This window comes from Copadichromis virginalis, unplaced genomic scaffold (genome assembly GCF_057382275.1).
Source record: "Copadichromis virginalis isolate Kocher_CV1m ecotype Utaka unplaced genomic scaffold, C_Virginalis_male_GT1.1 unmapped_scaffold_1, whole genome shotgun sequence".
Taxonomy (NCBI): Eukaryota; Metazoa; Chordata; class Actinopteri; order Cichliformes; family Cichlidae; genus Copadichromis; species Copadichromis virginalis.
Genome location: NW_028188589.1, coordinates 4,349,734 through 4,366,357, shown reverse-complemented (window position 1 = coordinate 4,366,357; position 16,624 = coordinate 4,349,734). Strand labels below are relative to the sequence as shown.

Here is a 16,624-nt window from a genome sequence, read left to right as displayed (position 1 = left end):
AAACAAACTGGAAGAGGAAGGCGTGGAGGAGGCCATTGCTCTGCACTGCATCATCCATCAGCAGGTCCTTTGCAGCAAATGCCTGAAGTTTGACAATGTGATGTCTATTGTTGTGAAATGCATCAACCAAATCAGATCCAGGGGCTTAAAGCACCGAAGCTTCTGTGCTTTTTTAGAGGAAATGGAGTCAGAATATGGGGATGTGCTCGACTTCACTGAGGTACGTTGGCTCAGCAGGGGAAATGTATTAAAGAGACTTTTTGAGTTGAGAGCAGAAGTGAAGCCTTCATGGAGAAGGATGGAGTTAGTGTTCCTGTGCTAACTGATCCCAAATGGCTCATGGACTCAGCTTTTCTTGTTGATATGACACATGAGCTTAATGTACTGAACAAGACGTTACAAGGCCAGGGGCAACTTGTCAGTGCTGCCTATGACAACGTGAGAGCATTCTCCACAAAACTGGCGCTCTGGAAAGCTCAGCTCTCTCAGACAAACCTTTGCCATTTCCCAGCATGCAAGGCACTCGTGGATGCAGGCACACCATTCAGTGCTGACGAGTATGTTGATGTCATTTTGAGGCTACAGGAGGAATTTGATCACAGGTTTGCTGACTTCAAGACACACAGAGCCACCTTTCACATTTTTGCGGACCCCTTCTCCTTTGATGTGCAAGATGCCCCTTCTGTGCTTCAAATGGAGCTCATTGAGCTGCAGTGCAACTCTGAACTCAAAGCAAAGTTCAGGGAGGTGAGTGGAAAAGCAGACAAGCTTGGACAATTTTTGAGAGAATTGAGCCCTAGTTTCCCTCGGCTTTCCCGAATGTTCAAGCGGACCATGTGCCTTTTTGGTAGCACATACTTGTGCCAAAAGCTCTTCTCCACTTTGAACTTCAATAAGTCCAAGTACAGGTCCAGACTTACGGATGATCATCTTCAAGACATACTGAGGGTCGCAACTGCTTCCTCCCTCAGGCCAAATCTGGCTCGGCTATGCGAGAGGAAACGCTGCCAGGTCTCTAGCAGCAAGGAGTAGGCAAGAGAAGCCATGTTCAGAAGAACAGTTCATTTTCTACAGTGTTCCATTCATGTTCAGAAGAAGGTTATAGAACTGTTAATACAGACATTTCAATCTAAACACAGCAGATATAGAAGACTGAAAAAAACACACAAGTTCACTGACTAAAAATATCTTATTATTATTTTATTTATGTATTACAGATTGATTTATTTTCTTATTAATTCTTAATTTGTTTATTTATTTTTCATATTTTGTGTTAAAAAATAAAAATAAAGAGATTTGAGAAGATTGGAATTTTTTAACCATGCCTTTCTTGTGGAAAACCTAATGTGGCCCAGCCTCACCCAGACTCTGCCTGCAGCGGCCCCCAGCTAAATTGAGTTTGAGACCCCTGTCCTACACCATAAATCAGTAAGAGAGGGTACGACCTCTCTCATGGCCCCAAGTGGTGTGTGCATGCCAGAGCACTCTGGAAGGCACACAGAGTCTTTACAGACTACTCAGGATCGAACCTCTATCATCATCCAATCGATTATACAACTCTAAGCATATATGAGTAAATATTTCTAAGCATAAATGACAATCAACAATATAAAGCTTACAGCTGGTTTTAATAACAGAATTCATTTGTTTCTCAAACGAAAAAGAGCTATCGAGAAACACTCCTAAATCTTTAGTTCTGAACTTTTCCAGTGAGCCAAGGTCAACATTATTAGATAATGCTAATTCTTTTCCCTTACATTATAACAATGTGAGGAGTTAATGCTAAGTATACTGCCATTAGCGGCTAATTCTAATTAGGGGTGAATAATTATTAGTAGCTAATGCTAATATCATTTTCTCCCCTTTTAACAATGTGAACAGCTAGTGCTAGTTAGGCTGATGCTAGCAGCTAATGCAAATTTGACGTGAATTAGCATTATATTAGTGAGGAGTTAATGCTAAGTAGGCTGCCATTAGTGGCTAATGCTAATTTTAGATGAAAAAGCATTAGCAGCATATTGTTTTCCTTTGCTTTGTAAGAATCTGAGCGGCTAATTCTAAGTACGCTCTTGTAAATAGCTAATTCTAATTCAGTGTGAATTAGCATTATTCAATAATGCTAACACTGTTTTCTCTTACTTATTAAAAATGATAGTAGCTAATACTAATACTCTTTTCCGTTGGGTAACAACGATGTGAGGAGTTAATGCTAAGTAGGCTGCTTTTAGAGGCTTATTCTAATTAGGGCTGAATAACTATTAGTAGCTAATGCTAATACCGTTTTCTCTTTCCTTATAACAATATGAGCAGCTAATCCTAATTTGATGTGAATTAGCATTATATTAGTGAGGAGTTAATGCTAAGTAGGCTACCATTAGCAGCTAAAGCTAATTTGAGGTGAATAAGCATTAGTAGCTTATGCTAATACGCTTTTCTCTTGTGTTATAATGATGTGAGACGTTAATGCTAAATAGGCTTCCATGAGTGACTCCTTTCCCTTGCATTATAAAGATGTGAAGAGTTTATGCTAAGTAAGCTGACATTAGCAGCTAATGCTAATACTGTTTTCCCTTTCTTTATACAACTTGAGCAGCTATTGCTAAGTAGGCCACTTTTCTCTGCTAAGGATTTGTGTGACCATGATGGAAACTCTGATAAGCTAATGCTGCTTATGGGCCCTGTTAGAATCAATATTTCATTCTCATTCTGTTGTTTGAGAACAATAACAGAAAAATGTGCACTTGAGAACAAATTTATTGTGAATTCAGCTGTGAATGTACAGTTTGGCATTATTTAAGCTTCCATTTCCAAATGTTAGCTGACACTTTATTAGGTACACTGGTATCTATATCAGGTACACCTGTGACCTAAATGTTCCTGCAAACAGACTCCTTGGAGACCCCTACATAAATATCCATGAACTATCCAGCTAGACTAGTGTGTCTGTCCCTGAAAATATTCCTGCATGTGTGATTGTTCATGTGTCATCTGCAGGAAACAAACAGGAAGTGAAGGAAAGACACAGGAAATGTTTCCAGCTCTTCCTCCTCTATCAGATTTTCTCTCCATACCTGAGAGTGTCCAGCCTCCAGCCTGGATCCTTCAGTCCAGCCGAGAGCAGCTTCATTCCTGAGGGACCTGGATGATTGTAGCTCAGGTCCAGCTCTCTCAGATGGGAGGGGTTGGAGCTCAGAGCTGAGGCCAGAGAAGTACAGCTATCCTCTGTGATCAGACATCCTGACAGACTGCAGACACACAAAACAACAATCTATCTGTCAACAGTTGTTTTCTCTTTGTCACAATAACATCTATCCATTTACATCCATTCAATGTAACTTTATTTATAAGTGACAATACCCAACAGACAACAACAGTCATCTGAAGCTGTTTAACAGTGTAAGGTAACCGCCTCCACTGTGAGCAGCAATTGGTGATGGTGGGAAGAAGAACTCCCTTTGACACAAAGATCCTCCCAGTGAAAACAGGCTCCAGGAGGAGCATCTACCATGACTGGTTGCAGGGTGAGGGGAAAGGGAAGAGATGAGCTCAGAGAGACAAGAACAAAACAGAGAGACAAAAGTTAAGGACATGCAGTAGTGACATATAAAAGCATCAGGAGTGAAAAGAGGGGAGAAGAAAGCAGAGCATCATGGGAAGTCCACCAACAGCCCGAGCCTATAGCAGCATAACTAAGGGATGGTTCAGGGTCACCTGATCCAGCTTGAACTATAAGTTTTATCAAAAAGGAAAGTTAGAAGCTGATCTTCAAAGTAGAGAGGGTGTCTGTCTCCTGAACTCAAACTGGGAACTGCTGCCACACCCAGTCCAACATAGCCAGGCTTTCTTTGCTGCTTTGACAAAACCTCAAATCCCAGTCAGAGATGATGAGCATCATCACAGTGATGATCATTTCTCTGTAACCCAGGCTTTCTGCTTCAGGATCTGTGCACGCTCACAGAACAAGGAGACCTTTAAACATCATTTCACTAAATGGATGGACTGAGCTCAGCCTACAGATGAACTGGATAAATAAAGATTTGACCTCAGTGTGCTCAGTGTTCCTGTCTATTCCTAACATATTCCTAACATGATAGCTGCACTTTAGAGCTCTAAAACTGGAACTGACACATGTTTAAACTCTACATGTTACTCAGTACATTCAGTTCTGACACTCGCCCACAGTCCAACAAAGGAAACATGGAGATCACATCAGTTTGTCACCAAAGTCTAATTATTAGGGCAACTTAACCTGTTATAATCTCGTTAACTCATTAACTGATTAACGTCAGCAATTATTTTAATCACAGTTTTTAAAATCATGATTATTGTGAAAGTGCTCACTGGCTCTGAATATAAAAGCCATGGGTCACAGGAGGGATGTTGATCAGTGCTGGCTTGAAATGGGCGTCATTATGCGTCTCAGCCAATGGGAGCATTGAGGGTGGGCCTAATACTACTGCAGCGCTCACATGACCCAGGACAGAAAGAAAGGGGCGGGGACAGAAACATGGAGACAGGTACAGATCTTTGACATGTTCATTTTAAACTGTTCCAGGAGGCAGTGTTGATACAACTAAAGTTATCTGTTGTTGAAGAAGTCGGTCTGAGGAACGTTCTTAGGATCAACAAATGACGGCATGTATGAGCCTCAAGACGCAGCATCACAAGAAGAACACATGAGCTGTAGAAAAAGGAGAGACTACGAAAGCCACGGCGTTACAACATGAACATGCTTGATCAGAGTGTGATTGTGAACAGGAGGAAGACTCAGCTGAGAACAGTGTGGTGGACACAGAGCAGAGCCCACCATCAGTACAGAGGCCTGTCCATTAGAGTGCTGCTCCAACATGCAGCACATGTACTTGGCCACAGCTGCAACATCTGTACCTGTGAAAGCTTCTTCTCTGTTGCTGCTCATATTGTGCAGAAGAAGAGAGTTTCTTTATCATCAGAAAATGTCAATGAGCTTGTGAGTCTTAGCAGCTGGCTCGGTGCAGAGGAGGAAGAACATGTCAAGTCAGAGGAAGATAAATGCAGTTCATGTTGTCAACTCAACCTGGACTGTTGAAAGAGTTTTTCTTTGTCTGGTTTCTGACTGAGATTCTCCAAAGGAAATCCAGCACAAACACACACTTCACACACTCAAAGTCCTGCACAGTAAATGAGCTGATGAGCGTTTGTGCTGCTGCCTGATAACAGAACAATAGTTCTGCTGCTTCCTGTTCTGCAAACACACATTTATAAATGTTCACTTGCTGTTGATCAAAGGTATGTTGGTGGCTCTGGACGCTGAGGGAACTTTGTAAAAAACTAGATCAAATGTTAACGTCCTGGCAGAGGCAAAGAACTTTGATTTGATATTTGATTAGATTCATGTTTCAGCTCAGACTGACAGAAATATTTGAACTGCTGCTGTGTTAAAGGGAACACTGCTGTTAGAAAGCACCTGATCTGTTTCTGCACACTGAATGTTGCACTTCTCATACTGCAGTACTATTAAAATAAGTACACAATGCACTACTTTTGAACTCATGATTGAATGTTGCTGTAACAAAGCCATTAATGTGATTCACAGTGTTCATGGTTTCCAGCACAACAAATGATTGCACAAGTGTGACTGATCCACTTTCTAATGTGTGTGTAGCCCACACTGTGTGTCACTGTGTCACAGGTGAGTCTGTGTGTCCAGGTTCTATGAGGACAACAGGATATAGTGACTGAGTCCAGCAGCTTAAAGTCTGACTCCATCCTCCATTTAAATAACTCACAGCAACAACTGAATAGCTTTGCCTTTGTGTAGCTGACACTTCATTTTAATGTCCTTCTATTCTGGTCCATCTGGTCTCAGTTTCTATAAGCACACAGGTTTCATCAGGGACTCTATGACCTCAGTGATCTTTGCTGGGCCTTAATGCTCTGAACAAAGCTGCACATCACAAGACTAAATAGAAATGAATCAGTCTTTCATTCTCACTGCTGTTTGACTTCAGCTCTCAATGTCCCACCATAACCCATGGAAAGAATTACTGTCCATCCAGGCTGCTGAACATGAAGCTGAAGAAGGTGGAGTATTGTGAGGGCTGATGGAGATGATGATGATGAATCCAGGAGCAGTGGGTGGATGGCAGCATCAGCATGAAGGATCAGTGTGAGAACACATCATCATCCACAAAGGAAACCAGTCTGAGTGTCTGACGCTCTTGTTAGAAAGACGCAGTCCCAGCAGTTAGCTTGTCTGCTAGTTAGCTGAGAGCTAGCTCAGTTGTACATTGAATACCAAACTGTGTAAACCAGGGGTGTCAAACATATGGCCCGTGGGCCAAATCCAGCCCTTGAGATAATTTCATATGTCAAATATTGATGAATTTTCAGGCTTGCTGATAATCAATGTGAGCACGGCTGAGATGTTATTCTGATGAGCAAACCATGTGGCCAAACACTTTCAGAGACAGACTGGGATCATACCATTATGTGAAAGAGGACATGTCCCATAGACAGCAAGGGTAGTGGTAGAGACCAGTACACAGAGAAATGGGAGCTGTACTGAAATGCAAGCGTGTCAGGAAAGAGTGAAAAGGCAAAATGAGCAGCATCTGGCTGCATTTCAGTGATATTGGAGACCACAAAGCTGAGTGCAACATTTATACAGGAGATATACAGGAGACGCTGAGAGCAGAACTGATAAAATTAGGAGCTGGCTAAAGTGAGACCCATTTTTATTTCCACCCATTTTCCACTGTGGAGGACAAAAGGTTTCAAACTGGTCCAGGTCTTTAACCTCACGTGTTCTTCCTAATAGCAGTAAATGGATAAAAATAAGGCTTTTATGAAAACACTGAATAAAACTTGCTGCCTTTAAAAAGACTAAATGTACAGTTCAGTATTGAACACTACATAAAATAAACTATATATAAAGTGTGTCTGAATGGCAGAGATGCAGAAATATGTGCATGTAGCACAGAGCCACGGCTCAGTGTCTGAATGAGTCTCACAGACCTGAATGTGCTGTTGAAGCCATTTATAATTATAACGTAATTCTTTACTCGTTTGATCTGCTCCTTACCACAAGCCACCAGACGTGGAAGGTTTTGGACTTTTAACTATACTTTCTGAAGTTTTACAACTTTTCTTACTGTTAAAAACCTTGTTATGGCCATTCATGCTGTACAAAGTAATTAGACATGTGTGGTATCTACAGAAACGTCAGAATCTCAGCTAAAAGTTCACAAAACCATCTCAACAACCACCAAACAGCTGAAACAGCAGGTGAACAGATCACACAAAAAAGATGTAAACACAAATCCCCCTGATCATCTGTTTTTTAAACATGAAGTGTAGTTTTGGACGTTCATTTACTGCTGGTTCAGTGAATTTTGGTTGGACAGTGATGAAACCTGCAGCCTCAGAATCTGTGAGAAGTCTGCTTTCAGCACGCAACAGCATTGTTGTGTTGTGTGGATCCACCTCTGCAAACTCATCACTGTTTCACCATCATGTTTCTACTTAGACAACAACAAAGGAAGCAGTTCCCAGGAACTACTTCCTGTCTTGTTAACATAAGAGTATGTTGCCCTTCAAAACACCTCCACTTCTCCTCTTATTAGAGGACTGCCTTATTATTAATCTGCTAATTCTGTCAGTTGATGAAAGAAAAATGCTTGATCTCACCTGAGAGTTTCCAGTGTACAGTGTGGACTCTTCAGTCCTTCAGACAGAATCTTCACGCCTGAATCCTTCAGGTTGATGTTACTCAGGTCCAGCTGTCTCAGATTAGAGGTCTGAGAGCTGAGACCTGAGGCCAGAGCTTCACAGCTTCTCTCTGACAGGTCACAGTGACTCAGTCTGAAAAATAACAGATAAACAATTACAAAAATAAAACACTTATGTTGAAGTGTAATGAGATACTATTATATTTAGCAATATTTCATCTTGTTTTGTCAGGAAACTGAGCACTGATGCAGAGCAACATGTGGAGAGAATCAGAGGAGAAGAAGTGAAGAGAGAACAGCAGTAAAACAACACTGAATTGTTCAGTGTGCTTTTGATATCAACAGAATGTGTCAAACTTCTTTATTTTGTATTTGTTTTAGTAGAATTGATGATTATCACTTAGATAACAACCACAGGCCAGGTCTAAATTGCACTTTGGTGACAGTTACACCCAGAAATATTTCAGAAACGTGGACAATTTGTGCTCCATTGTATTCAGTATTGAACAAACTGAGTACCGATGACCACTTAATATTTTTGATATTTTATTTGAGTTGTTCCACCTGATCTGTGTTAACTAGAATAAAATTTAAAAGCTAAAGCTATGATCACATATGTACTTACAGAGCTTTGTTGGAGGCTTTGACCACTGGCAGCAGCCTCAGAAGAGCCTCCTCTGAAGCAGAGTATTTCTTCAGGTCAAACACATCCAGATCTTCTTCTGATGACAGTAAGATGAAGACCAGAGCTGACCACTGAGCAGGAGACAGTTCATCTGTGGAGAGACGTCCTGATCTCAGGGACTGTTGGATCTCCTCCACTAGAGAACGATCATTCAGTTCATTCAGACAGTGGATCAGATTGATGCTTTTCTCTGCAGACAGATTCTCACTGAGCTCCATCTTGATGTACTGGACTGTTTCCTGATTGGTCTGTGAGCTACTTCCTGTCTGTGTCAGCAGACCTCGTAGGAGACTCTGATTGGTCTGCAGTGAAAGACCCAGGAGGAAGCGGAGGAACAAGTCCAGGTGTCCATTTGGACTCTGTAAGGCCTTGTTCACAGCACTCTGGTGGAGAGATTGAAGTTTTAGTTTGTTAAATAGTTTAGACCACGTAGAGATTGTTTGTTGTTGTTCCAGGAGATTGAGTCCAGAGTTGATGAAGGTCCGATGGACATGAAGAGCAGCCAGAAACTCCTGAACACTCAGATGGATGAAGCAGAACACCTTGTCCTGGTACAGTCCTCTCTCCTCTTTAAAGATCTGTGTGAACACTCCTGAGTACACTGAGGCTGCTCTGATATCGATGCCACACTCTGTCAGGTCTGATTCATAGAAGATCAGGTTTCCTTTCTGCAGCTGATCAAAAGCCAGTTTTCCCAGAGACTCCATCATCTTCCTGCTCTTTTTATTCCAGTGTGGATCTGTCTCAGCTCCTCCATCATACTTGACCTTCTTCACTTTGGCCTGAACTACCAGGAAGTGGATGTACATCTCAGTCAGGGTCTTGGGTAGCTGTCCTCCCTCTCTGGTTTCCAGCACATCCTCCAGAACTGTAGCAGTGATCCAGCAGAAGACTGGGATGTGACACATGATGTGGAGGCTTCGTGATGTCTTGATGTGGGAGATGATCCTGCTGGCCTGCTCCTCATCTCTGAATCTCTTCCTGAAGTACTCCTCCTTCTGTGGGTCAGTGAAGCCTCTGACCTCTGTCACCATGCCAACACAGTCAGGAGGGATCTGATTGGCTGCTGCAGGTCGTGTGGTTATCCAGAGGCGAGCAGAGGGAAGCAGTTTCCCCCTGATGAGGTTTATCAGCAGCACATCCACTGAGGTGGACTTTCTAGGGTCAGTTAGGATTGTAGTTTCGTGGAAGTCCAGAGGAAGTCGACACTCATCCAGACCATCAAAGATGAACACAACCTGGAAGTCTTCAAAGCTGCAGATTCCTGCTTCTTTGGTTTCAGTAAAGAAGTGATGAACAAGTCCCACCAAGCTGAACTTTTCCTCTTTCAGCACATTCAGCTCTCTGAAAGTGAATGGAAATATGAACTGGATGTCCTGGTTGGCTTTGTCTTCAGCCCAGTCCAGGCTGTATTTCTGTGTTAAGACTGTTTTCCCAATGCCAGCCACTCCCTTTGTCAGCACTGTTCTGATTGGTTCATCTCTTCCAGGTGAGGCTTTAAAGATGTCTTCTTGCCTGATGGTTGTTTCTGGTCTGTCTGGTTTCCTGGATGCTGTTTCAATCTGTCTGACCTCATGTTCCTCATTGACCTCTGCAGTCCCTCCCTCTGTGATGTAGAGCTCTGTGTAGATCTGATTCAGGAGGGTTGGGTTTCCTGCTTTAGCGATGCCCTCAAACACACACTGGAACTTCTTCTTCAGGGTGGATTTAAGGTTACGATGACAAACTGGAGCTTGAAGCTCTGAATGAGAAGAAAAATAAACACTCAATTCCAAAAAGAACTAATCTTTAAAACATGTTGCTCCATCTTCCATCTCTGGAAAATGTTCATTTATCCAGCAGCTTAAATCTTTAGATAAATCCTCTTACTGCTCTGCAGACGGTCAGCCAGCTCCTCCTGCTTCATTCTCCTCAGGAAGTCCACTGTGATCTTCACAAATGCCTCTCTGCTGCTGCTCCTCTGACTCTCTAAGCATTCTGGGTAACCTGGACTCAGAACCTTCTGGATCTTCTTCAGCTCGTTCTTCACAAAAGTGATGATGTTGTCCTCCAGCAGCTGGAACAGAATATTTATGAATGAGCCAATCAGACTGAAATCATGGAGCCAAACATCAGATCCATGTTGGACACACTGACGATCCAGTGGTCTACAAAGAGCAGCATGGAGATGACTGTGAACAGAACAGATGTAACAGTAGTTGTTGTACATGTACAGACCATAAATATGGAGTCCAGCTGTGTTTGATGCTGCTGGGCAGACTGACCACTGGGAACCTCTGAGCTCTGCTGGTCCACTCTGTGGAGGAACCATGAAGGATTAGATCAACACAGGATAAAGATCCAGGAGTTTCTGCTCAAATAACTTCATCTGAATCAAGTCTGTCAAGTTTTAAACTCTCAGATTCTGAAGATATATTTTCTGTTTTCTATGAACTTTCTTTCATCAGTGATGGAAGTGATGATGCTGCAGAAGCTCAGAGGAAACTTTGAGACTTCATCAAACTGATAAATTCACTCACTGGAAGGTAAAACTGTGATGAACCATCAACTAATGCTCTCAGGAGGCCAAAGGTCCCTGAATGTAACTGTGCAGTAGATTCATCGAGTGTTTGAAACCTGACCACTTCCATATGTTTTCATTCTAACACAAGAATTCCTTTTCTCATTGCTTTGATTTGAGTTTTCATTTGAGTTTTCTGAGTCTCGTATTTGGAGTCGAGTCTAATCAATGATCTGACAGAAGAACATTAAAAAGGATTTACCAGTGCTGTCAAAATTAACATGTAGGGTTAGGGGTTCATCTGTTATCATGATTAACATGATAAAAACCTTTAACACGACACATCTGGAGTGCAGAACGACTCAAAATCCCTGAAATGTTTCTATCAACGCACTTCGGGCAGTTTGTCCGAGTAGAGTTACCTTTGCACACGTGCAGATGTGCAGCACATCTGTTAGTGACGGCAGCTGAACCAATCAGCTCAATATGGAAGATGACAAACACACACTGACCTCTCGATGGAAAGTTTGAGCATTAAAAAAATAACAAGACGGACCAGCCGACCAACATGAAGGATTCTGCACATCGTGACAGAAGGAATTTTCTTGTCACCGAAGCACTTCCAGCTTAAAATATCACAACGATGCAAAGCACTGATGACACAACTGCCAAGTGGACAAACTGCAGACCTGTTAGTGTTGTTAATGACATAGTTTTGGTTCCTCGTGTCAAAGACTTGAAGAAGAGTGACAGAGAGTGTTAGACTGCTGCAGGATCAGTGCCACCTCCACAGACCTGTGAAGAAAATGATTGTTTGACAGATGGGCTCAGATTCAGGATCAGCTGAGGAGTTTGTGGCTGACAGAATCCTGCAGGTACAGAGCAGAGCCCATCATTAGCATGCAGGACTGTCCCTGGGGGGGTCGGCTCATTCAGGAGGTTAATCAATGTTTACATGTTCAATAAACATGTTAAGTGTGTAAATTTGCCCTTTTCTCTCGAGTCTGTTTGCTCATGAAATGAACTTTGATTCGTTTACATTAAAAATGATGTTTAATGGTGATTAATCCAAATGAATCCACAGTAACCCTGTGATGAGTCTGATTAAACATTTTCATTAACAGCAGTAATATAGATTATATATTATTATATATTAGTGCACACTTAGCTTTTAGTATATATGTTTGTTCCAAAGTTGTATTTACAGCAGAGAAGCTGAGTTAAAGACTGAAAACTATTCAAAGTCTCTTTGAATTGAAGCGTTTAACATTCTTTGTGTTTATTCTGCATTGACTTCATTATATGGTGTAAACGTCTGTTACAGGCTTAAATATAAAGTTGGAAAAATGTAACTGCAGCTATTGATCAAGTAATTGTGATTAATCAGGATTAATGACAGAAGATTGTGTCATTAATTAGTCATGTTTTAATCTACTGACAGCACTAGTGTTCACTCTGGTGCCTCCAACTGTTTTACGCCCTTTCAACACCTTCGTGGTCAAAAGTGTACACGCACAAAATCTACAATAAAACCCTCACGCAGCAATAGGACAGACACACAATCCATTTATCTCTGTGTCTCAAACACACACACACGTGTATTCAAAGCCTCGATTTGTTCATATTTCATCTGTTGTGTTTTTATCTTCAGCGTTTTCAGTGTTGCTGCATTTACACCAAAAATGTTTCCATTGATGAATCAGATTGATTTGAATGTGTTTCATCCATACAAATCCCTCCCTGGTGGTCACATGACTCTATAACATAACAGGAGTCATGTGACAAGAGTTTCATGCTGTGGCCTAAAATGTCAAAATGGTTGAATGTGGTGGAGTAAAAATGTGAGATATCAACGACTTTTCTTCAATATGAAATGTTTGCAGGGCCTGACAGGAAGTGGACGGACGCTCTGATCACTTCCTGTTTGCTGAAGTGGGTTTTCAGTTGTTTAGAAACCAAAGGCTTGTTTTAAAAGACAGTTTAAATGGGACTGAGGGAACGACGTGTTTGTAGTTTATATCCAACAACATCAAGCAGTTAAATCAAAGAGTTCATGTTGCTAACAGCTCACCTCTCTGCAGCAGACACAGGCTGGACTTTAAAATGAATGGGATGACCTTTAGACGCGTCACTCTGTAAGGACACAGAGCTGGGTGGAGGTCCAGGCTGGTTCCTGTGAATAATGATGCAGCAGTGATGTGAGTGCTGAGCTGTGACATGGAGAAGAGTCATGGACAGTTAGAGATGGTCATCTCACCTCTGAGCTTTGGTCTGGCTCTCATGTTCCCCACACAGAGTGCTTTTAGAGGGAGGGGCTCCCTCCTCTCTGTCCTCACACTGATCCATGCTGCTCAATTCAGCTCACACACACTTTCTACCTGCAGAGGAAACACAAATCATTCATGTGCACATCAGCTGAAATCCTCCTTTCATCATGTGTGCTGTCCAAATATCAGCTGCTTCTTTCCTGCTTCATCTCAGTGTCAGCTGGATGCAGTCAGACAGCAGTGTGAGGCAGAGGAAGCTGCCATCAGCTGCTCTGCTATCAGTCCACTAGATGGAGCCTGAAGCACACACGATGCATTCACTGACACACACTGAGTCACTGTGACTGGAAGCTTCAGTCAGTCCAACACGTGTGAACAACATTTTAAACATTTCAGCTGATCCAGGATTCAAAGAGGATCAGCAGAGTTAAAGCTTCACACTAATTCTTGCTGCTGAGTTTGCAGAGAACTGCACACACACTGATTCACTGCTAATGAGAAGCTTCTTCCATCCAGTAATTCATCATCCATCAGCTCTGCTGCTGCTCTCAGTCCTGGACTCTGATCACACACTAAAAGCAGCTTTTTAACTCGTGTCTGTAAGAACTCTTAGCGTTAGCTTAGTGTTAGCTTAGCGTTAGCATGCTGTGTGCTAGCTTAGCGTCAGAGCTCTGGAGGTGTCTCGTGTGTAAATATTAATCACAGTGACAGTAAAGGAGTTAAAGGACTGTGACGTCATCACGTACGCTGCGTCCTCTGTGGGCTCTGACTGAACTCAAAGTACAAACTACAAGTACACAAACACGAACGTAGCTCAGAGTGGCGGACACACTCGGCCTCGTTGGTCCAGCTGTGAGTCCGTTACCGTGAACTATGGAGCGGCAGATTTGTGCTGAACTAAGCTGCACACAGCTGATGTTAGCCAGGAAACATTACACACTGACTTTAATGGAGAGACCGGAAATACAAACACACACAGTTTGTTGTGTGAAGAAATCAAACACGAGCTGAACAAACAGTAAAGTTCCTAAAGACAAACTGTTAAAGGAGGAAACAAAGCAAACTTACAGTTTCTTCACACCAACAACAAGCTCCACTCCACACCTGGACACTAAACACGGACACACAGGTGAGCTGCTTCCTGGAAGGAGGCGGGGCTCCACCTGAAACTCAGCACAGGTGGGAGGGGCTCAGCTCTGTGTGTGCTGATGTGTTAACTTTAAAAATATGCCGTCTGACTGCTCAGACTGAGTCAGAGTAAAGTTCACATGCTGACGTGTGGAGACATGAAACCTTGTTGTAGCTGCAGGTGTGAACACACTGATCCCAGATCAGCTCTGCTGTATTTGTAACATGAACATTTCTGCTGCAAAGCTTCAAATGTTCAGCATGTTTCTCTGTTTCCAGTCTATAGATCCAGTCACACTTTCTACCTTCACCTGTGCAGTAAAGACTGAGAGCAGAGCTGAAAGCAAGCGTCCAATCAGTGAGCAGCATCAACACCTGAGCTTCATTCAGACTCTGTTATTGAAGATGTTGTTGGTACAAAGTTCATCTGCTGCTCACATGAATCCATGAAAGATTTATTTCACTGAATGTTTCTTCAAAGCTCATTTCAACCTGTTGAAGTCATGAATGAAAGTGCAGACTGAGAGTGGATCACATGATGTTTGAGGTGTGTCATGTGACATGTTCAGTATTGTCACACATGTCTAGATTGTCCCTGATATCATAACTGCTCAAACACTGATGATTATATTTGAAGAATTATTCCTGATGGCAGCAAAGTTTGAATGGAGCTCTCTGTCTGTGCTGATTTGTCGCCCTCTGGAGGTCAAAGCACAAACTGCATGATGTCACTGTAACCACCACAGAGACAGGAAGTGTTTTTATGACTGAAACACTGAAATGATGCTAACGGCTGTCGTTAGGCTCACTGACAGCAGTGCTGATGTGTTCATGTCAAACACTGGCTCAGGTCAGACTCCTTCATCCTTCTCCAGCGTGAGGCCGCCCTCAGACCCACAGGAGCTCTGACCTTTGACCTCCTGACCCTAACCATTTTAGTCTTGTTGCATCTGCAAATCCATCCAAACTGTAGCCGAGCAAAAGAAGCTGGAAGCTGTTCTATGAATGATGTTGTTGAAGGAGCTTGGAAAGAAAAGCGTCTGGACTTCTTTAAGTTGCTTGATGACGGACATGGACGTCTTAACGCCCACTCACATCCTGGGACATTTGATCACAGGAAATCACATGATAGCGTGGGGCTAGATCTCACAATGGGTTCACCCAAGACCTTGGCTGATTGTGACCCACACCCGTTCTCACACCGTGGCTCGTGTGATTAGGTAGAGGATCAACAGGGGCTCCGTGTCCCTGAATTTAAACTGAATTTAAACACAACTGCTGACTTCATGTGTTCTGCTCTGACAGCTGCCATGTGTCACAGCCTGGATAATAAAGCCATCAAACTTCACTCAGCTCCAATAACACCATCAGTGTTTGATCTCCAGAGGATTCATCAGCTTTAACCACGATAGAAGCAGGAAGTTAAGATGAAGATGCACCAGGTTGTGACTGAAGGACAAAGCTGAAACATACAGATGTGAACAGATTCAAAGATTCAAGATTCAAGATTCAAAGCGTTTATTGTCATATGTACAGAAGAAAGAGCATGCACAATGCCAAGTTAGATAAGGGTTAAAAGAACAAGATAAGAATAATAAAAACATAAAAATGAGGATAAAAAATAATATAAAAAAAATAAAATAAAAAGATAAATAACTGCAAATAAGTACAAATAAGTAACTGAAGACACGTGTGGTCTGCAGATGTCGATGTACATGGATGTACATGGAGTTCAATGTGCAAAATGAACTTAGTGTGCAAAATGACCTGATGTGCAAACTGCAGTTTGAGGTCGGTCAGCTGTTCAGGAGTCTGATAGCAGTGGGGAAGATGGAGTTGTTGAGTCTGGATGTTCTACATTTCACACTTCTGAACCTTCGTCTCGAGGGCAGAGGTGTGTCTCTCCTCTGGACTCTGTGATGGTAGCTGCTCTGCAGAGAGGGCAGCGGGGTCCTGATGATCTTCTCCACAGTTGTTATCACTCTCTGCAGGCGTTTGCGGTTTGCAGTAGTGCTGCCGTACCATGCAGTGATGCAGCTGGCCAGGCTGCTCTCCACAGTGCAGCTGTAGAACCTGCTGAGGATCTTGGCCAACATACCAAATTTCCTCAGCCTCCTCAGGAAATACAGCAGCTGCTGAGCCTTCTTGACCAGCTGTGTGGTAAATGGCCTGTATTTGTATAGCGCTTTTACTAGTCCCCTAGGGACCCCAAAGCGCTTTACACACCCAGTCATCCACGGGTGAAGGCAGCTACAGTTGTAGCCACAGCTGCCCTGGGGCAGACTGACAGAAGCGAGGCTGCCATATCGCGCCTTCTGGCCAACACCAGTAGGCA

The 16,624-nt window shown here is 42.7% G+C and overlaps 1 protein-coding gene across 1 annotated transcript in view; it reads right to left on the bottom strand.

Moving 5' to 3' along the window:
- The window catches only part of LOC146679603 (protein NLRC3-like), a 19,689-nt gene extending 5,378 nt beyond the window's left edge, over nt 1-14,311 (bottom strand). The window contains exons 1-8 of the mRNA XM_085450249.1: nt 14,230-14,311; nt 13,152-13,272; nt 12,966-13,067; nt 10,612-10,690; nt 10,264-10,450; nt 8,335-10,135; nt 7,669-7,842; nt 3,072-3,245 (exon numbers count right to left, since the gene is read on the bottom strand). Coding sequence (XP_085306375.1) covers nt 3,072-3,245; nt 7,669-7,842; nt 8,335-10,135; nt 10,264-10,450; nt 10,612-10,690; nt 12,966-13,067; nt 13,152-13,240 — 2,606 coding nt within the window. The 5' untranslated portion in view covers nt 13,241-13,272; nt 14,230-14,311. The remainder of the gene's footprint in view (nt 1-3,071; nt 3,246-7,668; nt 7,843-8,334; nt 10,136-10,263; nt 10,451-10,611; nt 10,691-12,965; nt 13,068-13,151; nt 13,273-14,229) is intronic.
- Nucleotides 14,312-16,624: the final 2,313 nt, after the last annotated feature.